At 39.0% G+C, this 24,945-nt stretch overlaps 1 protein-coding gene across 3 annotated transcripts; it reads left to right on the top strand.

Annotated features, from left to right (window-relative positions):
- The first annotated feature begins 4,210 nt into the window (after positions 1–4,210).
- hnrnpl2 (heterogeneous nuclear ribonucleoprotein L2) lies at positions 4,211–23,349 on the top strand. 3 transcript variants are annotated; one of them, XM_017496198.3, is made up of 14 exons: positions 4,211–4,370; positions 7,434–7,552; positions 12,447–12,684; positions 12,828–12,913; positions 13,443–13,539; positions 15,357–15,429; positions 17,834–17,866; positions 18,313–18,381; positions 18,557–18,810; positions 18,901–19,022; positions 19,465–19,666; positions 19,846–19,903; positions 21,778–21,885; positions 21,997–23,349. In XM_017496198.3, exons 1-14 carry the CDS (start codon positions 4,284–4,286, stop codon positions 22,053–22,055), a joined length of 1,605 nt encoding a protein of 534 aa, XP_017351687.1. In that variant the 5' UTR covers positions 4,211–4,283; the 3' UTR covers positions 22,056–23,349. The 3 variants fall into 3 exon arrangements, with proteins under 3 accessions (XP_017351687.1, XP_047018419.1, XP_017351688.1); XM_047162463.2 differs by lacking the exon at positions 17,834–17,866; XM_017496199.3 differs by lacking the exons at positions 17,834–17,866; positions 18,313–18,381.
- The last annotated feature ends 1,596 nt before the right edge of the window (positions 23,350–24,945 follow it).

Consider the following 24,945-nt stretch of genomic DNA (forward strand, 5'->3'; position numbering starts at 1 on the left):
TAGGGCCAACTAAATGGAATACTTGAGATACATTTTGTAGATGAACTTATGATCCACATAAGGCTGAAGAAACAAGGTTTGGTGAATTAATATCACATTTAATTAAATGTCAATAATTTTTTAACTATACTCCAGTAAAGTGAATATGTGTGACCAGCAGTGACATTTGTAACTACAAGTTACCACAAAGTGCAGTGCACCTAGTTTTTCATATAGGTGGCGCTCTAACTAAAAGCACAAAATCATACTGACAGCAAACACAAAGATCCAAGCAAAGGTTTGTGTTTGCCATTACTTTAGGAATCCACCATAACACCATCTCTTTAATTACATATTCACTATTCTCTCTACTTTTTGTCAAATAAATGTCCAAAAAATCTGCTAAAGACCAATGTTTGCATGCATTACACTTCTTTTACCACTATCATTATATTCCATGCTATCCAATTGAGCATGATCGATAATGACTATGAGTAAACAAATTAATGTAAATCTCTTCCTTCAAAACAACAAAGTTTTACACAGTTCCAGTTTGCCATTACATCCTGTAACACAATAAAAAATGTGCCTACTACCCTCAACCACACCTTTACATATATAGGCTCTCTCACCACAAGTGGTTTTACAAACTATATCTTTATGCCCTTTCTCTTTAAGCATCTACATGTTACCTCCCTTTTCAACTCTATTTGGCTTCATGTGTATGCCATGCCATTTCTGTTTGAAGCCAACTGAACACCATATTGAGCATCCATGCAGGAAAATTTGATACACATCACACACATTGTGTCTACACATTTATATAGGTGAATTTCAGGTAAATCAAACAAATCTCATACTAGTATATCAAAGTGCAGTGCACCTATGTTACTATATAGGTGGTGCTAAAACTAAAAGTACAAAAGTCAAATGGATGTAATCAGGACTTGCTATTGAGTAACTACTTGAAGTTTAAAGCTCATTATTCAAACCAGCACAGAATCATTCACACTTCCTATTTAGCATGGCATCATTTATTGCAATGATAACACCTTAATAACACATCACTGAGCCCTATTCAAATTAATCTTCCCCCTTAATTTTCTAGGTTTACGTGACTATTTTTCAAGCAAATCGGACAAACCCTCTAGTAAATCAACATGAATCCATATGGTAAACCCGCATAAACTCCTTTTAAAGTGCAATATAACAGTTTCAGTCTAGGAGGCGCTATAACAATGACTCATAATTGTCACATTACTGTCATCAGGAGGGACCCATAAGTAGCCATGCACAAGCTGAGGCTGATCAAACCAAACTTCAAGTTATGTCCACTTCCTGGTTTGGCATGGTGTCTCATGCAAATTAATTTGCAGGCATTATGTCCTATTTTGAGATATCCACTATTCCTTGGCAATTTATAATCACATATATCTGAAAGTTATTCCAACCAAATTTAAAGAAAATCTGCTGAACTCTCTAGGAGGAGTACGAAAGAGTTTCTGAAAAATATGGGGGGGGAAATGCACAGATTCCAAAATTGGCCAACTTTCTGTTAGGTAGAGTCACTCAAACCAATGTAAAAAAAAAATTGTACAATGATGACATTCATGCTCATGCCAGATTTCATGACTGTCAAACCAACTGTCTCCTTACCATTAAAACCTTTGAATCTGATTCAGTGTTGTGTGTCAAGCAAACCTATTGCCCACCATTACGTCCTCGTTTAAGATATCCACTATTCCCTTGCAATTTATAATCACATATGTCTGGAGTTTATAATAATTACATTTCAAGTGAATCTGATTATTTTTGTAAATGGAGTACGAAAGAGTTTGTTCCAATTATATGAAGAAACACAAAACTTTCAAAATGGCCAACTTCCTGTTGGGTGGAGCTAATACAAGCCAATGGGAAATATATCTGACATGATGTGGATAATGGCTGCGTCCGAAATCGCATACTGTGACAGTACGTACTAATCAGTACCTGCGTGCATTATGACTACAATCCTGGATATAATACATCTGCCATGTTAGCATTGTCATTTGACCTTCGACGTCATCATAAACACAAAAATCATAAACAAGTTAACAATTTATTTGGGTATTGTTAAACAAGTCCTGTTTAACCAAGATTTAATACTTAAAAAGAGCCGACGCTGTCTTCCGCATTTTTTTCTGAGCTCGTTTGCACCAGTCCCATTGCATTATGGGATTGTTTGACTCGCGTAGTGTGCTTTGGTTGCATACTGCAAAATCTCACCAGAAGCAGTATATCATCCGGGTATTGCTTGTGTACTGTTTCTCGCCTACTTAGAATTCGGACAAACTACCCCTCTGGTGTACTGCTTTTTGCCTACTATATAGTAGGTAAGTATGCGGTTTCGGACGCACCCAATGTCTCCACCAAAATTTTTAATATCAGACTAACTTTGTGGCAACCACAACAATAAACTCATTCAGAAATGTTAGGGGGCGCTATGGAGTCAACTAGCCAAAACCTAAAAGAAATGGCCAAAGATTTATAAAATTTGGGCAAAGTGTGATGTGTACGCCAAGTTTCCCTGACTTTTCCTGCACTACAAGGGGTCAAATTTGCGTTCAAATCCTAGGTGGCGCTATGAGGTACACCTATGCTAAACTGCAATATCCAGTGAAGAGTGGTCCTAACAGAAATAGAAAAGTAAAGTTTCGTGCGTTTTCAGCCATTGTAAGCCAAAACACCGTGGGAATGTTTGAAAACCCGACATTCTAACCAGCATGGCTGACTTCCTGTTGGGCGGAGTCAGATACAACCAAGTGAACTTTGTTGTACATGAGTGCAACAACCTCTGAGAAAATTCATCAAATTCCATCCCGTGGTTCGAGGGCGCTCTGGCTTTTTTTTTTTTTTTTTACACTGTTGTTTTCTCGTGATCTCGACAGAACAAAAGTTTTCTCACAACGTAATTTTATCCCGAGAAAATCTCGCGCTTTGTGAATGGTACTGGTGTTATAATTCACGCTGGCATTTTCGCCTTCATAAATGTGATTGCCCGCTGTAGAGATGGAATCCGACACTTCCATTGGCTTTTGGATTACTGCAGAAAATAAACTCTGTGACCAATAAAAGTCGATGATTCCGACATGTTTCGTTTATTAAGACAATCTTCACAAATTAACATAACTTTTTTTTAAACGTAACAATTTTGAAGCCTAAATACAATCACCAGAAGTAATGGGCTAATGTTAAACTGTAAACGTACAACGTGACGGTCGCATGATTTCAACGTCACCACCGCCACGCTTCTGACAACTCCTTCAATCCTTGCTCAAAAATCAATACAGTTGTAAAATACTATAAATTGATAAATCTACAAGTTGGAAGGTTTGAGTTGCAAGAGTGCTAGCATAAACACAGCGAGGCTGTAGTAGATGAGTTTGCCTGTTCGGCGTGATGACGTTTAATGTTCCTGACAACGTCTGTGGTACAATTTAGCCACTCGTTAGCAACCTCTTTTTCAAGACACGTAAAAGCTGATGCATATGTATCACTGATGTATTTTATGTCATAGTATAAAACAAAACGTGAACATATATTGAACTTGTGTTAACCACAGACCTTATTTCAGGCATTTAAAAAAAAAAAAACATTGACCTCGGGAAGATGGATGTCAAGTACACAAGAATTAAGTCGGGATCACGAGAAAACAACAAAGAAAAAAAAATAATGTATGGACACTTAGGGCTTCAGTAGTATGCCAAATTTAATTCGTTTTGAAGCATCACAAATGCCTCAAAAATGAGTGAAATCTCTAAACAAAATAATAATAATACACACACCAAAAACAATAGGGCCTCACACGATCGGCGCTTCTTCTTTTTGTTTTTAATGGCGGTTGGCAAACCACTAAAGGTGCATTACCGCCACCTACTGGACTGGAGAGTGGGCAGTCGATTGGCAGGGAAAAAAATAAAAACTTTTTAAAATAAATAAAAATTAATAGTAAAAATAAATAATAATTATAACTATAATAATTATAATAATAATAATAATAATAATAGTGATAATAATACTAAAATTAAATAGAAAACACCATCGGTGCTCTGGCCCTAATAATCATTTTAACTGAAAGAACACAGCTGTCCAATCACGGAACAGTTGAGTGCGAATGTACGTTCCTCATTGGTTGAGCACTGTGATTTTCTGACTAATTGGAGCTCGCAGAAGGCAGGCATTCGTTCTCGTATTTTTTCTCGTCCATTTTCGTTTGGTGCGTGGGGGGAGGAAAAAAAAAAAAAAAAAAAACCTAACGGGACAACATGGCTACGCAAACGGCCCGGTATTATAGCGAGGGCGGCAGGGCAACAAAGCGCCAAAAAACCGATAACGAAGGAGGAATGGCGACTGTAAGTATCATATATATCCGGCCAACATCTTAGTTTTTTTTCCCTCCTTCTGAACGCCGAGAATGCTTTGCGACCTCGCGCGTTAGTGGCGCGAGCTAGCTGCACAACCCTGTTAGCTTGACTTGCTTAGCTGAACGTCTTTGTTTCTCTTTCTTTTCCTCCGAAAACTCACCGGACTATATTTTATTGCACTCAGAACACTGTGACGTAAATACATTTTAGAAGCATTGGCTAAAACTATAAACGCGCTTACACATGTTCAAAAGGCTGCACTAATATGTCACTACTACCTTGTTAGTCGGTTAGCTTTGTGGAGCTTTGAAGGCTAGCTAGCATGAATGAATGTAGTTAGCTAGCAAGTTAGCAGAAGTCGCGTGGAATAACTCCCTAAGACGCCACACCGCTTAAACAGGGCCTGCTCAGTAGAATGTTGATTGATTGATAAAGCTAACAAAGCGCCTCTGGGTTTTTTTTTAATGAAGCTTAGCTTAACTGATGCATTCCCTGCATTTATCACATGGTGGACTATAATATTTAGGACATTTAAATACAATAAAATCTACACACGCCTACATTGGTGAAGGTAGCAAACAAAGCAGAATCCCAAATAGCTCCCTCAAGCACAGGTTCCCAACCCTGCCCCTGGAGAACCCCCTGCCTTGCACATTTTAGTGGCTCCCTGGCCTAACACACTCACTTAGACCCAGGAAGAGTTATTAAATAGTTGATTAGTTAAATTACTTTTTTTTAAAAGTGCAGGACAGGGCTAGTCCAGGACCAGGGTTAGGGAAACTACCCTAAAGGATGGAGAAGTCCTTTATTTACACTATACAAGTTCATACACAGTCCACATAGGGATTAGGAAGCTCTCTGGGCTACACTTGTTACATTGCATGATGACCAGTAGTCACTGTAATGAACTCTGTTAAACAACAGCTAAACAGAAAGTGAACTTGAGAAGTCATAATTATTCAGGATTACACATTAGGTCTCGTTATACCACAGTGCTCATAAATTCTTGATTCAGCTTGGTCGGAAGGTGTTGATTCATTTTCTATAATGGCAACGTTGGTGATTTGTTGCTGTCTGGCTGCATTTGTTCTAATGTTATAATTTCTGTAGTAACTTACACAGGGGCTTGTATGATGGATGTGTCCCATGACCTAAGCAGAATTTTTTAAACTGTTATTTTACAAAGGCATATAATCATTAATATCATGAAAATTTATTTACTGAGACATTTATGTAACATTTATGGAAGGAGTCTCCAGTGTCGGTAAGCTTTCCACCACTAGAGAGTCTGCAGGACAGGATGGTTTCTCTGTAACATGTCTTCAACATAACATCGAGAGACAGAGAGGAAAAATTGAGAGGCTAGTGAGGGAACAACTGTGTAGAGCTGCTGTAATGTAAGTGATAATAGGAACCAAGTTGACTCACAGACATTCCACAACATTAAAGGTAACTACAAATGGTAAAAAAAAAAAAATTAAAAAAAGCGTAAGAGGAATAAAACATTTAAAGGCATGCTTTTTGGAGAATGTGCCTCATCCCATTTTATTCCTTACATAATGGGCAGGTACATTTGATTTGAGCTTAACCACAGATAAATATTGGACAAGGCAGGAAAAACAGAGTTCTGCAAAACAAAATTTCACAATTTTCCATTGTCGATCAGTCAAATGTGTGTTGACCAAAGTTTACATCTGTAATTTTGTGCTTGAGCTATGATAATGTAGTTATCACCCAAAATCATTTCAGTACAAACTTGACTTCAGACATATTGTATAATCTTAATTTTAAATAGCTAATTTTGTTATATAGCCCGGCGAGTTTGAACTTAACCCTCTTACCCCATATGGCTGAAAAACCGGCTTGCCCGTCTTTGATATATTCCCGTAAGGACGATATACCGGCTTGGTCGTCTATGCCAAATACCCGTAAGGCTGATATAGCGGCTTTACAGTTTAAACGTTATCCCCGTAAGGCCGGTGTACCGACATTACTCTGCTATGATTCCTTACTTATTTAATTATTTTTTAACCCGGAAGGTTGATGATGTCACGACGTGATTACGTTATTACGCCGGCATTAGGATGAAGATCCAAGCGTGAATATTGGTGTAATAGTAGAAGTGAACTAAAAATGCCAAAGTGAAAAGCTAATCGTGTTCCAGCTAAAGTTACACCTACTGTGAACACAGGTACATCTAAAACAGTGAAGGAAAAAAAAGAAAACATGCACAGTTACACAGGCGATAGCAAGGATTCTAGATAGTGACAGCAGTGAAAGTTCAGGCGACGTTGAAACCGAAACCAAAGCTGATAGAGACGCAATCTCTCCTGATTCAGACCCTGATCCGTCTTCATTTTCAGCATCAACCAGTGCGACTGACACTGCAGGGGTCTGGAGTCATAACGGGACCATTTCTGTACATTTGTGAAAACACTACCTGCTGGTCTGATTATCACCAGAAACTTGACTTTTGATGCTAAAATGCATTTATTTATTTATTTATTTATTTATTTATTTGAATTTATTCAAAGGCATTGACCACGCTGATGCTCGTATGGTACTTCTAAATGAGTGTAAGGATTTTAGCGAGCATTTTTCGTCATTTCTCTAGTTAAGAATTGTGCTGTAAGTGGAGTAAAAACACTGAACTGCTTCATTTTCAAAGTAATATTATACAAATACATTATTATAAGTTGTTTCAAGGCCTAAAAATGTTAAAATTAAAATGTTGATTTTGGGGCCAATTTTGGCTTGGGAACTCAGGGTTGGCGTGCTGTTTCTATGGGGAATATAGGGTTGTGGGACATAATACTGTGGGAACTAAGGGGTAAGAGGGTTAAACCTAAGCAATCCTATATTGTTATCCGAGAGCACTTTCTGTTATAATCACAAAAACTGTAGTTGATATTGAAAAAAGACCAAATGTACACAGCTGTTCATATTTGTATTGCAGCTTTGTAGTGAATCTTTTATTTTATTTATTTATTTATTTTTAAATAAATGTCTCTTTTTGTAAACTGTAATGAGTATGACCATTGTGTATTACAGGAGGGCTACGAGGACCCTCACAAACCTCTCCCCTCCCTTGTGGTCCATGTAAGAGGACTGGTGGATGGAGTTTTGGAAGCAGACATTGTTGAAGCCCTGCAGGAATTTGGAACCATCAGGTAATGCACATCTTATAACCTGCTGTATTACTCAGTCTGTACAGGATTTTGTGGAATATATATATATATATATATATATATATATATATATATATAAATATAAATTTAACCAGCATCAGTTCTGATAATAATTCATTAACAGTTATTCATTTTCAGCATTGTAACTCTTTAAAAGCTGGCTTGTTTATATAATGCAACAGTCCCCAACACCCCCCCCCCCCCCCCCCCCATATACTAAATGATTATTACAGTCTTTCATAGGATTAACAACATTAATTTTGATGCATTCATATTTTTTATGCAGTGACGCATAAAAAAAAAATGAAATAAATGAAAAACCTACCACTCTGGTCCATAAAGGACAAAAATGTCCACGTCAAAAAACTGTCATAAAAATATTATATTGTTTTTTTTCCACCTTCACTGACTTCGATTTTTTTTTTACCAGCATCGTTTCTGATCATAATTACCAAACATTCATTCATTTTCAGAATTTTAATCCTTTTAAAGGCTGGTTTTGTTATTCAATGCAAAAATTGTCAAAGCTCAGTAACCTTCTTTGACTCGTATACATGAGGTTGGATTTGTGATTTCCAGTACAATAGTATTTCTTTCAAATCGTTCACACACACTTTTCAGTACATGCATACAAATCACAACTCCGATATCCATACATACACAACTACACAATTATAGCTGCATCATTTATTCAGTTGGTCTGCAGTATTAATTAAAAAATTAATATTATGGAAAAGTCTTCAGGCTTTAATCCTTTTGCATTAATTATTGCATCAACGTGGTGTGGCATGGAGGCAATCAGCCTGTGGCACTGCTGAGGTGTTATGGAAGCCCAGGTTGCTTTGATAGCGGCCTTCAGCTCGTCTGTATTGTTGGGTCTGGTGTCTCTCATAGAGTCTCTATGGGGTTCATGTCAGGAGAGTTGGCTGGCCAATCAAGCACAGTAATACCATGCTCAGCAAACCAGTTACTAGTAGTTTTGGCACTGTGGGCAGGTGCCAAGTCCTGCTGGAAAAGGAAAAATCAGCATCTCCATAAAGCTTGTCAGCAGATGGAAACATGAAGTGCTCTAAAATCTCCTGGTAGATGCTGCATTGACTCTCGACTTGAGAAAACACAGTGGACCAACACCAGCAGATGACATGGCACCCCAAATCATCACTGACTGTGGAAACTTCACACTGGACTTCAAGCAACTTGGATTCTGTCTCTCTCCACTCTTTCTTCAGACTCTGGGACCTTGATTTCCAAATGAAATGCAAAATTTACTTTCATCTTCCCCATGATTGTGGTTGTTTATTGAACCAGACTGAGAGATTAAAATCTCAGGAAACCTTTGCAGGTGTTTTGAGTTAATTAGAGCTCTTCTCAGGTCGACATTTCTATGTTATAAATTCTTTATTCTAATATTTTGAGGTACTGGATTTTTGATTTCCATGAGCTGTAAGCCGTAATCAAGATTAAAACAAAAAAAAAAAAGGCTTGAAATATTTTTGTGTAATGAATCTAGGATATGACAGTTCCACTTTTTGAATTAAATTACAGAAAAGTATTAACTTTTCAACGATATTCTAATTTTTTGAGATGCACCTGTATTTTCCCCATAGGCTCAACCTAACAAAATAGTACACAAGTTTGTGTACCTAGTTTAAAGTAGATTTATGAAAGCCAATGAGGATGAAATATTAATTCCAATAATAATGCACACCTTTTGCAAAATGTATGCGGTTTACATCAACACAGACACACTGATAAAAAAGACAAATATGTTCCTAAGGATGCACATTGGTTAAAAAGAAAATTGATGCAATTTGCTGCCTTTTTTTTCTTTTCTTTTGTGTGTACTTTTTTGCGGAAACTACTTGAATTTGCAAAATTCCAATTGCACAGTGATGTGGGTTGGTAAATGAGACCTTTGCGTTGAATTCGTGTTGACATGTCACATGATGTGTCTTAGCCCAAACTGAGGAAAATCTGTGATAACGTTGAAAAATGGCAAGCTCCTCCAAATATTGTGGAGTTCTTGATTTTGCATTCATTTTTGTAGTCGCAAACTCCTCGAGGGACCGATTATAGTATCTTTTTGAAGGCTAAATCTGCCAAAAGAGTTGAGGTTATGAGTTAAAAAAAAAAAAAAAAATCTGTAAAAATTTTCAGCCTTTTGGGCAGTAACTTAATATGATGGTGTACACCTTTTCATCATTTTATTAACGTACACTATAATAGTATAGCAAATAATCGTCTGATTTTACTATTATGTTTCCGTAATGAGAATCAGCAATAATAAAGCATTTAAAATTAATTGGACATATTTAAATGCGTCTTGGATAGTAGCATGTGAACGCGTCTGGATTTAAGCTGGCTGTCAAATGTTGAATGCATTTTGAGTGAGAAGTGGTTTCCGTTTGTACGTTGCTGTGTGCGCCCAAGCTTCCAAACAGAACTCTTATCCACTGCATATATTGTTCTGAGACATCAGCCTGACTGCGCCTGGTCCAAATATTATGCGGGTTGATATCCGGGTTTGTTGTTTGCGATTGCTTGCAGTTGTGAAAGCAGCAGAACAGTCAAGCTCATGTGCAAATAGGCAAAATGCAATTATGCCGTGACTGTCTCCATGTCTAATCAGTGTTTGGCTTGGCAAAAGCAACCAACAGAACAACTGCCATCTCTCTGCTGCTTTTGTGCCTTGTTCACCACCGGCACTGCTGCTTTTTATTTAGTCAGCTTGTCAATGTTGCTTTGTCCGCTTCCAGAAACAAGCTCTATACTATATTCATCATCTGTTCCTTCCTTTTTAAAGTCTAGCAACAGGGCTATTGGAGTAAAATGCATTGTCATTGTTTGCCATGAAAAACTTTGTTTTAATGCTGTCTCATATGTATTGCACAGTGTGGTTCAGACGTATGTAGCAAAACTGCATTATATTATTATTATTATTATTAAGTTTGTTTGACTCGCAGCGTCTCCACCCCATTTTGCCGAGTTAACAGCCTCAATCACCAACTAGGATGTACAGTGAGGGGAAAAAAGTATTTGATCCCCTGCTGATTTTGTACGTTTGCCCACTGACAAAGAAATGATCAGTCTATAATTTTAATGGTTGTTGTATTTGAACAGTGAGAGACAGAATAACAACAAAAAAATTCAGAAGAACGCATGTCAGAAATTTTATAAATTAATTTGCATTTTAATGAGGGAAAAAAGTATTTGACCCCCTCTCAATCAGAAAGATTTCTGCCTCCCAGGTGTCTTTTATACAGGTAACGAGCTGAGATTAGGAGCACACTCTTAAAGGGAGTGCTCCTAATATCAGTTTTTACCTGTATAAAAGACACCTGTCCACAGAAGCAATCAATCAATCAGATTCCAAACTCTCCACCATGGCCAAGACCAAAGAGCTCTCCAAGGATGTCAGGGACAAGATTGTAGACCTAACCAAGTCTGGAATGGGCTACAAGACCATTGCCAAGCAGCTTGGTGAGAAGGGGACAACAGTTGGTGTGATTATTCGCAAATGGAAGAAGCACAAAAGAACTGTCAGTCTCCCTCGGCCTGGGGCTCCATGCAAGATCTCACCTCGTGGAGTTGCAATGATCATGAGAACAGTGAGGAATCAGCCCAGAACTACACGGGAGGATCTTGTCAATGATCTCAAGGCAGCTGGGACCATAGTCACCAAGAAAACAATTGGTAACACACTACGCCGTGAAGGACTAAAATCCTGCAGCGCGCGCAAGGTCCGCTGCTCAAGAAAGCACATATACATGCCCGTCTGAAGTTTGCCAATGAACATCTGAATGATTCAGAGGACAACTAGGTGAAAGTGTTGCGGTCAGATGAGACCAAAATGGAGCTCTTTGGCATCAACTCAACTCGCCGTGTTTGGAGGAGGAGGAATGCTGCCTATGACCCCTGGAACACCATCCTCACCGTCAAACATGGAGGTGGAAACATTATGCTTTGGGGTTTTTTTTTCTGCTAAGGGGACAGGACAACTTCACCGCATCAAAGGGACGATGGACGGGGCCATGTACTGTCAAATCTTGGGTGAGAACCTCCTTCGCTCAGCCAGGGCATTGAAAATGGGTCGTGAATGGGTATTCCAGCATGACAATGACCCAAAACACACGGCCAAGGCAACAAAGGTGTGGCTCAAGAAGAAGCACATTAAGGTCCTGGAGTGGCCTAGCCAGTCTCCAGACCTTAATCCCATAGAAAATCTGTTGAGGGAGCTGAAGGTTCGAGTTGCCAAACGTCAGCCTCGAAACCTTAATGATTTGGAGAAGATCTACAAAGAGGAGTGGGACAAAATCCCTCCTGAGATGTGTGCAAACCTGGTGGCCAACTACAAGAAACGTCTGACCTCTGTGATTGCCAACAAGGGTTTTAAAACCAAGTACTTAGTCATGTTTTGCAGAGGGGGTCAAATACTTATTTCCCTCATTAAAATGCAAATCAATTTATAACATTTTACATGTGTTTTTCTGGATTTTTTTGTTGTTATTCTGTCTCTCACTGTTCAAATACAACTACCATTAAAATTATAGAATGATCATTTCTTTGTCAGTGGGCAAACGTACAAAATCAGCAGGGGATCAAATACTTTTTTCCCTCACTGTATATGCCCTAGAAAGTTGGGTGTTTATTTAATTGTTGGGTGTGTTTGGTTTGTGTCTAATAGATAGATGTACTTAATTGCCAAATTCCCCCAAAACCATCCATCCACCCACCTTCTGCAGAGACTCCTTAGTCGCTAATTTTGTGCTACTGTTTTCAGGGAAAATAACCAACCTGCCTTTCTTCAGTTGCATTACATGTGATATTTGGAAAATGAACGGTTGTGGTTCAGCCAAATTCTTTCCTGTTTCTACAGTTATGTGGTCCTGATGCCCAAAAAGCGCCAAGCACTAGTTGAATACGAGGACATGAGCGGCTCTTGCAACGCTGTAACATACGCTAACGACAACCAGATTTACATCGCTGGAAATCCTGCTTATGTGAATTACTCCACCAGTCAGAAGATCTCCCGGCCCGGCGATTCCGACGACTCTCGCAGTGTTAATAATGTTTTGTTGTTGACAATCATGAACCCCATTTATCCCATCACCACGGTAATACTCTCAAGCACTCTGTAACTCCCTTATGTTAGTATTTGTATATTAAACATTACCGGATGAACAGTCATGGTTGTGATTACACGTACAGTACATACACATGTACCTTTTATATAACACTTTTTCCTCTTATCCTGCAGGACGTGCTGTATACCATCTGCAACAATTGTGGTCCTGTTCAAAGAATTGTCATCTTCAGGAAAAATGGTGTCCAGGCCATGGTAGAATATCCTTTACTGCTTTAGGCTTGGTGTCCAATCCGCCTACAAAAAGCAAAGATACTTTAGAGAAGAGCCTGGCACTGAAGTCTTTATACATCCTGGTTAAAGTACACAAAACCTGTGAATTACAGATATGGCTCAAATATTTGCTGCCTCACAGCTTCAGGGTCCCTGTTTCGATTCTGAACTTGGGTTTCTGTCTGAGTTTCTCCACAAAGGTTTTTTTTCTGGTTTTGCCCCATCTGCCAAATGCACTGAATGGCTCAAATGCACTGAATGGCCTGTATTGGCTAAAGTGAATTGCCCTCGGTGTGAATAAGCATGCAGATGTGCTCTGAGATTAACTGGTGTCCCATATAGTGTGTGTGTGTGTGTGTGTGTGTGTTTCGTGCCCAGTATTCCCCCAGATAGTCTCTGGGTCCTTCACAACGTCACTGATGAAGCAGTCACTGCAAATGAATGAATGACTGACTGATCTTGCCTTGTAAGGACTCGTTGAATAGTGGAATGTACGTTTTCCTTAATTATTGCCACATTTGATTCAGTCCAGAGTGCACAGCGGGCCAAAGCCTCTCTCAATGGTGCCGATATATATTCAGGCTGCTGCACACTCAAGATTGAGTATGCCAAGGTAAGTGGAGCACTGTTTTATTTAGATATATTTAGAATGTGCACGTGCACACACAGTGTCCATATGGTAAAGGCAGAGTGAGGGTAGTGTGTCCATTCATCTGCTTTCACAGGCTTTTATGCTATATCAGGAGTGGACAAATGATTAATTTATTAGCTAGTCAACCGGGCAAGTGGAAGTGCCAGTGTGCTGCCAAGTCCTGGTTTCTGGTTGCCTGGAAACCTATTTGTTCAGGCTCAAAGGTTGGTTATTAATGTAATGTAATAACGTATGGGGAGCTAAGTAGTTAAGTGCATTAACACTGATGGATTGTGAAGTCCTTTTCTTCTTCTTAAAGATGCAAGCAGGCACAAACATGGAGAAGAGGAATAGTCTTTTATTTAAGCAATATTGCAAGAGTGCGGTTCTACTGCATACCGCAGGCTATGTGCTTTTTTTTCTTTTTAAATATATACGACAGTTTTATAAGCAAGAAATTAATATTGAGTAAGTGACATTTTGGACACATTATGGTCAAATGTCCTGTTTTTGCGCCAATGTTGGAAATAGATCCCAAAGAAGCTGCTCCCATTTTATAGCTTGTTGGCTAGTTCACGTAGATTTTGTACATTCTCACTAAAGGTGCTTCTGGTAAAATTGCCGTCCCTTCTGACAAAGTTTCATTCTTTTAAGCCAAAAGTTGTATTCCTGAAAAGTATTGTTCAACATGCCCTCTGATGAGTTCATTAACACTACTGTGGCAATAGTTTCGAACTAAGAAGTGGAATTTTACTTGGCAAACAAAGACAAGCGGAGTGAAACATCCCAGTGTGGTTATAGGAAATATAGGTACTCTTGGCACATAGCCCAACCAATCAAATTAGTGGACCGGAATTAACTGTTGAATAATGAAATTTTATTCATGTTAATACACCGATGTTGTCCCTTCAAGGTTCAGTCCTCAACTGCCCATATACCAAAGAGCCCCCCCCCCTTTTTTTTTAACCTATGCTTCTAGGTCAGCACAAAGAGCAGTCTCTTCAGCTGATTCACATTGGAATGAAACACATTCCAGTAGACTTGTTAATACGTGAATCTAGAGAAATGTTTAACATGCTCCAGTAGGTCTGAAAATTAATTTTTTAGGGAAATGAACAAATATATGAATTTGTGGGGAGGATGACTGTATAGCTGTAGTCCTGATAATGTTTCTAATTTAGCACATTGTGTTCATGGCAGGCAGTTCACTTATGCATTATGTTTTACCTCCTTCTATCGCAAGTAAAATGATTTTAATTACTGCGCTAGCAGAAGAGTTATGACAGCTTTTCCTGCACTTTTCAGTTTCATTGCTGTTTCCACATCTGTGTTTTCCTGAATTCTGAAAAGACCACGTATCATTCATTCATGCTGCTTATTCAGCTTAGTTAAATTGTTCTGTTTTTAATTAGATCACATGTCTGCTGATGTGTGTATTGCAGCAGGTGGGAGGATTTGGAACTTGACTATAGTTACTGCGTTGCGATGTCACGCTACCATGTAGTGCGTTTTAGTTTAAGCACACATCCCAAATTAAAACTCTTGCAAAAGTGAATAGGATTTAAGATTTTTTTCTTCCTCTGTAACTATGAATAACAAAAACAAAATCTGCTTGTCGCAATATACGGATTTGTTTACCCCCAAGTATTGTACAATTTAGTTTTTTTTCTCTCTGGTATATTTGGATAACATTGGTGGATTGAAACATGAAACATTTCAATGATGTTGTAGAAATGGTCTCGAAGTTTGTGAACTACTTGTTTGGAAATAAACCTAACGGTTAGTTTTCCTTCTCGCAGCCGACACGCCTCAACGTATTCAAGAATGACCAGGACACGTGGGACTACACCAATCCAAACCTGAGCAGCCAAGGTAATATGAGCAACTGGGCATTTTTCTACTGACACAACTCAGCACCCTTACTGCCACTGTGGAGAATAGCTAAGCGGGTGGGAGTGGGTCATGTTAGATTTCAGGAGCTCCAGTGCTTAATTGTGCAGCTTAGCACACTTCCTTTCAGACACTGAGGCATAGCAGGTAGTAGACTGGTTGTTTTCTGACCTTGTTTCTGAAATGTACACAGCTTCTCAGAATATTATGAGCTCCTTTTCTCAACAAGGCAAGGATGAAAGGAGCAACTGGACCACTGAGTATGCATCACTGACAAATCAAGTTTTTCAATGTTAAAGTATTTCTGCATTGGGCATTTCACAAAAAAAGCATGTTTCTAATCCATGAACATTTTGAGGAAGTCTAGACCATTTCAGAACTTTCCACAAGGGGAACTGGGGCCAGTTTTTAGTTCATGGAGAAATTAAGGTGTCCTGTGTAGCCATTGTTCCAATAACCTTCTTATAATTCTTGATCACTTCACGTGACAATGCCCGATCTTAATTCGAAACTATCTAAACTGTGAGGTACTCAACCTCTGCTTGCATCATGTAACTGTATGAGTGTCAGTCCCTTTATCTGTGTCACTTCTGTTATGTTGCATAATATTCACCACCCCTGCAGTGCAGTGGAGATGTATATCAGGAATTTGTCCAGGAGCTGTATAGATCTCATTGTGGATGATTTTAGGGTTTTTCTTTAAATTTATTTATTTTATTTTATGTTTGTCTAAGTACCTTAAAAGGTTCTGGAACCTTGAGGTAAATGCACTGAAATGCTGTGTGCATTTTGTCTGTTGTATCTTACCCAATTTAGTTCCTTAAAAGGTATTGGCAAAAGGTCCATTTGCACTGTCCTCTTAAAAGGTATCAGGTTTTAATTTGCACACTTGATGCCTGCTTATGGGCCAGTTGCTCCTCCACATCCATGTTGTACAAAAAAAAAAAAAAACCTAAACTGCTTCAAAACATCAGCTGCAACAACACACGTGGACAATGAAGAATGCACTTTTCATACACATCGAAGACATTTCAGTTTCCTCAGCTACACCTGCAAGAGCATTTTCTCCTTCACCAAGCAGAAGGAAAGCATAAGCATGCATTCTGACACTCCATACAAGAGAACACATTTTACACTCATCTTCTCCTGAACCGCCACTGAACCACTACAGCCACGAAGACGCGCCACCCTTTGGCATGACACACATTCTGATTAATTGTGTTAGAAGAATACACGCCACTGAGAGAGTACCATCACCACCCCACTGTGACACAGCACCAACACCACCAACTGCTGATAAAGGAATCTTCAGGGGGGGGAAACACATTGTTCCAAACAGACCAAAAAAAAAAAAAAAAAATCCAGTCCATGCACACAACAGAGGACAAGTCACTCAAGAAACAAAACACCTTCACTGAACCCTACTCATCTATGGTTGTGTATTTTGTTCTCTGTTCCTCACACTCGACTCCTTGAACAAAATGTGCTCACATTCCACATAAAACGCAGCATCTGTGCCGACCTACTGATTATAGCTCTGATTTCTGCAAGAAATGACACACCACCACCACCACCAGGAAGATGTCACCCACACAGACTGACACCTTTGATTACAGAATACTAATTGTCCAGCCTACCTCCCACCTCTAGATCTCCCAAACTATTTTACCTCTCAATGCGTGTGTGTATGTGTGTGTTTTTTCCCTTTCTATTTTTAGTCTTATGACCTACTTTGTAACACCTTCCAATATGATGCAGGTTTGGCATTGTCTCTAGTGGGAATCTGAAATGTGCAAAAATCCACCACGTTGCAAGCTGTGCGTGATGACATGGACAATATATTTAAATAAAAATACAGACTCCTGGAAGAATATGGACGAGCGGCGGCAGCACTTTGCTCTCGGACAAAGAAAGATGACAACCACTAGAGTCTTTGAGAGTAAACTGAGTTGGGAGGAAAATGGAAACGTGTTTTTTAACTTTCAAGTGGCAGAGATGAAGAGGATCTCATCTGTGGCTAATTGACAGCCTGTGCCACCTGCATCACCCTCTACCCCTCCCTTTGAGTTTGAGCTGTAAGTATCCCCAAGCTTGTGTTGTCTTGGAGTGATGCTTTGATGGTTTTATTCTGACAAAATGATATGTACCTAACTTGCTATCGCTTTCCCTCTCCAATCTCCATTTGCCTATTTATCCAGTGGACTCCAGTTTCGTGTTGCTGTGCTGCATCAGTAGTACTGCTATATTCTTCTTGTATTATGTTCAGGGCATGTGACACTTGAGCCCCTTACTTAAGCCCCTTGCTAAAGAACTGTCTTTCGTTGAAGCAAATGCCACAAGCAAAATTAGTTTGAGATTCATATTTGCAATATTTGTACCTGAACAGGTGCAGACGCTGATGGTGATGGGGGCGAACAAGGTGTGTGTGCATCCCCGGCCTTTTTATTTATTTATTTTTATTATTTTTTTTTTTTTTTTTAAATATATAAATCCTTCCTGTTTTCCCTTCTCAGTACACTATATAATCATTGAGATAATTGTTTGTTTGGCGATTTGATAATTTGAGCTAGTTGCTCTTAATTGTCTCCGTTGCATTCCTTTTTCACACACATTGGTGCTGGTCCACATTTTCTAGGGCTCATCTACCAATTTCATATTCAGTTTTGGTGTAGCTCTTTTTCTGCCGTCTGTTTCTGGCCCCCTTTCTTTCCTATCCAATCGGTTTTTAAGCTAATTATCGTTTTATATATTAAGCAGATTTATTTATTTTATTTTTTTGGGCAAATTCATCTTCCACCCTTTCTCCCTGTCACTGTGTATTCTTCTTTTCCCTTTCACGGCCTCCTTCCCTCTCTTGCCTCTCAGATATGAATGGCCACTCCAACAAGCGCCAGAGACAGCCGGCTCTGCTGGGACACCACCCTACAGAGTACGGTAAGGCTCCTGGCGGACACCAACACGTTCACTCACAAAAACGGGGAGTGATTGATTGTTTAGGGTGAATAGATCCACAGTGGCAGTAAGACGGTGCTGTGTTGAGTCATTCAGATTTGCAGTGATCTGTGACTGTTAAATTTCAACCATCATCGTTTATGTATCTGCTTGCCAGGTGGTTATGGGTACCAGGATGAGAGTTATGGCGGGTATGACGGACGCCGTGTGGGTCCATCTATGGGAGGCCCACGGAGGGGTGGGGCTACTCAGCGCTACGGCAGCCAGTACGGAGCCCCACCTCCACCACCACCAGGGGAATACAGCGCTCATGCGGAGTCACCAGTCATGATGGTCTATGGTCTGGAGCCATCCAAAATAAATGCGGACAGGGTGTTCAACATCTTCTGCCTCTATGGCAATGTTGAGAGGGTAAGCAGAGAAGGCTTAAACAGCCCATACTTTTAAAGTTCTCTCTGAGGTTTAGAAAGAAAAGTTGATTTTATTTTTGCTGATATCCAGGTGAAATTCATGAAGAGCAAACCGGGTGCTGCCATGGTGGAAATGGGAGACTGCTATGCCGTAGACCGGGCCATCTGTCATCTAAACAACTATTTCCTATTCAACCAGAAGCTTAATGTCTGGTAGGTGTTTTGACTGTGCATGTCTGTTGACAAACACCAATGTTTCCATTATGAACTATTCACTCTTATTAACTACAGTGTGTCTGAAAAGTCAGGAACCACAACAAAGGAAACAGAAAACTTTTTGTGGATTTTGGTCAATGTTGACATCATATTGTATTGGCTCAAGATATTTGCAAAACATATTACCACTGGTTCCTGACTTTTTAGACACCCTGTATAATATGGTAACAAAAGCAGTCGTTTTTGATGTAGTTTGGTTGTATGGACTGTTATAGATGCTCTCCTAGGATTTGCATTAGTTGACTGTCCTTATCTAGGATTGTTTGTAACCGTTTGCCAGAGTTAGCATTTGTAGCTTCTGAGGTGTTCATCAAAATCCAACAAAATTTCTACAAACTTGGTGAGTTGGATCAGCATCAGACTCTATTCATCCTTGCAGCGTATCCAAGCAGCAGGCCATCATGCCAGGTCAGTCATATGAGCTAGAGGATGGCACCAGCAGCTTTAAAGACTTCCACGGCAGCCGGAACAATCGTTTTGCCTCCCCAGAACAGGCGGCCAAGAACCGCATCCAGCATCCGAGCAATGTTCTGCACTTCTTCAACGCTGCCCCAGAAGCCTCAGTTGAGGTCTTCTCTGAGGTCAGTTCAGCAGCCCGTTGGTGCAGATTATTATTATTATTATTATTATTATTATTATTATTATTATTATTATTAATTAATTAATTAATTAATTAATTTATTTTATTATTTAAAAAAATATTTTTTTTTATTTTGTTTAATTAAACTGATTCATCAGTATCTATTTATTCTGTTTTCAGATCTGTGATGAACTCGGTTTGAAGAATCCATCTAATATAAAACTGTTCGCAGCAAAAGGTGAGTGACCCCTTGAACTTATCTCCTGAGGGCTGTTTGTGTGTGTGTGTGTTTGTGATGGTGGTTGAGTTTGTGTTTGTGGTGATTTTCATATTGACAATTAAGTGTAACGATACATTGTGTGACAATGCCAAAATGTGACTGTGTATCGTGGTAGTTAGCGAAGTGAACTGGTAATCGCTTAATTTTAAAAAGTGTAAGAACTCTTCAACCATCCAGACTTGAAGTCTAATTTACAATTGATTTAGCAACAAATATAACCAGTTTCTCACACTGTTGCATTATATACTGTTTGGATTGTGTGGGTAATACTTTGTGTCCTCATTAGCTGCGTTTACATGGACAACAATAATCCACTCTTATACCGATTACAACCATACTTTGATTAAGAAACTATCATGTAAACAGCAATTTTTACTTACCTTAATCTAATTAAGGTCATACTCGAATTAAGCTCTAATCGAACTAAGACAGGTGGAGTATTCCTGTTTTAGTCACATTATGGATGTGTATTACAGACATGTAAACACCTTAATCACATTATTAATGTTTGAGTTTTCACTGCATTTTGCGACAGGACACGATCACACACGGCAGTTCTCAACATTTTACGGTGAACAAGAAAGCACGGCTGTGTCCAAACTGCATATTTGCCTACTGTAGGCCTGTAGTGGGGAAAAATACATGCATCTCTGCTACTATATAGATGTTAAGTACGCAGTTTGAGATGCAGCCCACGGCTTCAAGCAGTTGTCTATTAGCACGTACAGCATGACAAATAATTAACTGCACTTAAAGTGTTTGTAAAAAAATTTAATAAAAACACTCAAAACTGTATACGGTACCATAACGAAGACAAACTGTATGTTGATATGTGAAATTCTGGAGGGACGTCAGACGACGTGGTGCAGTGAAGTAATGACGTGGGCTGTTAATCTAATTATGATCTATAACATGTAAAACAAGAACATGACAGGAGTATTCTAAAAGCGACTCATGTAAACACCTTAATCACATTATCTTACTCCGAGTAATGTCAATAATTAGATTACTGCTGTCCATGTAAACATAGTCACTGATATGAATAAATAACCGTACGAAGACTTACAACTATAGCCACCACACCACCCACTGTTATTGCAGACTTTCTGAACAACTTTACATGCTTTTGTTTTTACTGACTCCATATAAATCGTCACTTTCTGATGATTGAGAGGTGCCGTAAACATTAGTTAGAATCACTTGGAGACTGAATTGTATAGGTTTTCTAAAGGGCATTTGCTCTGGGAACCAGGGGTCTCCTTTATCACCTGGGCATATGTATAGTTTTGTGCATACACCCATGATTGTTCAAGTTATTTTTCCACATGTGTAAGCGTGTATAGTTAGAACTGTTCCTGGCCATGCCAATGCACAAACCCCTAGTGGTATAAAAGTGTAATTGCTGATCAAGTGTAGCCTGATTCTGAAAAGCTCCCATCCCACTTATTGTCAATCAAAGCTGTGTACACACGTGTGATAAATGCTAGTTTTCTAGTATTTTCTGCCAATTCTTAAACACAGAATTAGAACTTGTTTTGATCAATTAGACACCAGGACTATGGGGGAAAAAGTGCACAATTACTTTCCAGCATTGAGAAGTCTAGATATTCTGGGTAGTATCTGCCAAGATAACACCCTGCAGGGAGTTAGCACTACAGCTGAAATGTATATAAACCTAATGTGATGTCAAATATTTAACCATAACTGTGCATGATACTGCACTGTGTGTGTTAATAGCCAGTTTGGCTTGTTCAGGACTTAATATTTATCTGAATTGTGAGGTTGAGGACGGTATAACAAAAGTTGATAAGAAACTGATTCCTTTATTTCAGGCGGTGCTTCCTCTGAGAGAAGCTCATCAGGGCTTCTAGAGTGGGAATCTGTTAATGATGCTATGGAAGCCCTTGCCATGATGAACCATTACCAGATGAAGAACCCTAGTGAGTGCTGGACATTTGCTTTTTCATAATACTGGTAAAATGTTTGAACAGATGCATCTGATCTCTAATTACCATTCTAATCTACTATAATTTGTCCCCCCCCCATTCTAGATGGCCCATACCCCTACACACTAAAGCTGTGCTTCTCCACTGCGCAGCACGCAAATTGAAAAACAAGTTCAGCACCGCCACAACTTCACTGTCCCATGTTCATCGTCCTTCATGTGTGCAGTCAATATCGAATGTCTTTCTATTGAGTGAGCCACAGCGCACGCTGAGAATCAGCTTGGCAGAACTATTAAATCTTGTTTTTATAGAAGAGGAGAAAGGTGAAATGCTTTTGTACCAGTATTTCTTTTCTCTTTTTTTTTTCTTTCTTTTTTTTTTTTATTGCTTTCCATTATTGACTGTTAGCTGTGTGCTCAGCACCTCACTTTTCCAAACGGCAGCCTGTAAAGGAAAGCCTGCATTTTTCTCTAATTGTAAAATAAAATTAGTGACGATTAGTCCTTTGTCATGGCTATTTAATATACTAGCTATTTAGTGTGAGACGCTGTTTTCAGTGACTTTGCTGAATTTTAATAAATTGAGAAATATCCATAGATGTATTCCCTTCATGAGGCTCTGGATGGTACTTTAATCTGATTTTAGTGCTGAGTATTTAACTGATTTAAAAGATATTTTAACACTGAAATGACACAAAAACAGGGGTCACAATGGCCAGTAACACAGAGCTGTATGAAGCTGTGAATAAATGCATTTATAGGAAAATGATCAATGAGGAAATTTGTTACCACCCTGTTGATTATTTTCTGATAACAACATATCCTTCTGCATTTTATTCCTCTTATACCACAGTATTCTTAATTTATTAATGAATTATGTCTAATTTTAATGTGGGATTTCAGTGATTGAACATTGTTCCTGTTATCATTTGTGCTGTAATGTCAACAGTTCTTCCCTTTTTAAAAAAAAACAAACAAACAAAAAAAAAGCTTGTTCCAAGAAATGCACAAGCTCCTCTATCCTGAAAACTCTGATGGACGGTGAAGAGGCCTCCATAAATGTATAAGAAACATCTCATTACAGAAAATGTCAATTTGATGTGTTAATGTGGTTTTTTTTTTTTTTTTTATAAATATTGATGATGATGATGATGATGATGATGATGATTAGCCTTGGATTGTGTAGTGGCTTGCCTTTCAGCCAGCACTGTCCGCTGTTACAGAAATTGTCAATACCTTCTGACCAATCGGAATCAAGAATTCAGCACTGTGGTATAAGAGCAATGTAATGCTTTTTAATTAAAAGGAAACAGCATAAACTCATTAATTACTGCTACAAGTTCAGTCTCTGGTGATGCCCCTTACTCTGCCCAATTTGTTTTTGTTCTTTTCATCTTAAACACATGGACTTTGCTGCAGATTTCATTCAACTGATCGTTAAATAAACAGCAGGACTTTACATTGTGGATCAATTGTTCATCTTTGCATTATAGTCATTTCCAGAAAACATAATTTGTTCACAAATTAGCCATGGCTATACAATAGACTTGGTACCTAAGAGCTGCTGCAATAATCGTAAAGCCTGTCTTGCACTCATCCCTGGACCCTTATTCACAGTACGCTCACAGTACTGGTTGACTTTATAGTATAAACTTGTGGAGGAGTAATGACTTATAATCTCACTATCTGGTGTCTGCATTTTCGTTTTGAGTCTGGCTCCTATCAAGTCTTCATCCGTATGTCATCTTGTGGCTTTATTCCTTGCCACTCTTTCTTTTGGGCTGGTTGGAGATCCAGATCTGAATTTCTGTAATGATGCTTTGTGATAATGCCTAGTCTTAAAATGTATTGATTCACAGAGTATTTGTGTCTCAATACAATTTCTAGCCTAAAAACATCATATAAACAACACAAAAAGTCCTGAGATTAGCCTGAAAATATTGTCAGTATATGACAGAGCAGTGCCAGTGTACTGTAGTTTAAGTTTGCTCATTCATTGGTTATAAACACTAATTATTAAAAAGTAATTGTTCTACTCACCTGATTGAATGAACATCTGTCGTTACCCTAGTGCCATAACTATCTTTATTGGGTGGGTACATAGTTCTTACATAAAACTATGTATTGTCTGATTCTTATTTCACACTAGAGCGCTGGTGTATAGTTACCACAATATCAGAAATGTTTCTGTACAATGTGTATACATGGTCCTCACCAGGGAATACAAACACATAATTCAGACTGAACAGGTCATGCATTCTAAACAGATATACACCAATCAGCCATAACGTTAAAATCACTGACCGGTGACGTGAATAACATTAGTTATCTTGTTACATTGGCACCTGTGAAGCGGTGGGATATATTAGGCAGCAAGTTAACAGTCAGTTCTAGGAGTTAATGTGTTGGAACCAGGAAAAATGGGCAAATGTAAGCACTAAGCGACTTTAACAAGGGCCAAACTGTGACGGCTACATGTCAGAGTGTCTCTAAAACGGCAGGTCTTGTGGGGTTTTCCCAGTATCTACCAAAAGTGGTCCAATGAGAGACAACCGGTGAACCAGTGTCAAGGTCACGGGTACCCAAGGTTCACTGATTTGCGCGGGGAGCGAAGGCTAGTACGTCTGGTTGCAACTGTAGTAAAATTTCTGAAAAAGTTAATGCTGGCTATGACAGAAAGGTGTCAGAACACACCGTGCATTACAGCTTGCTGCATATGGGGCTGTATAACTGCAGACCCGTCAGAGTGCCCATGCTGACTCCTGTTCACCGCCGAAAGTGCCTACAGTGGGCACATGAGCATCAGAACTGGATTGGGTCCTGTCATTCATGTGAATGTGACTTTGACATGTACTGCCTACCTAAACACTATTGCAGACCAAGTACACCCCTTCATGACAACAGTATGGCCTCTTTCAGCAAGATAATGCCCCCTGCCGCACTGCAAAAATAAATAAATAAATAAATAAATAATAAAAATAAATTAAAGAGAGAGAGAGAGAGCACTGATAATACATGCTCTCACGCTTTTTTTCTTGCTCTCTTTTTCTCTAAG

The sequence above is a fragment of the Ictalurus punctatus genome, chromosome 20 (genome assembly GCF_001660625.3).
Source record: "Ictalurus punctatus breed USDA103 chromosome 20, Coco_2.0, whole genome shotgun sequence".
NCBI classification, from domain to species: Eukaryota; Metazoa; Chordata; class Actinopteri; order Siluriformes; family Ictaluridae; genus Ictalurus; species Ictalurus punctatus.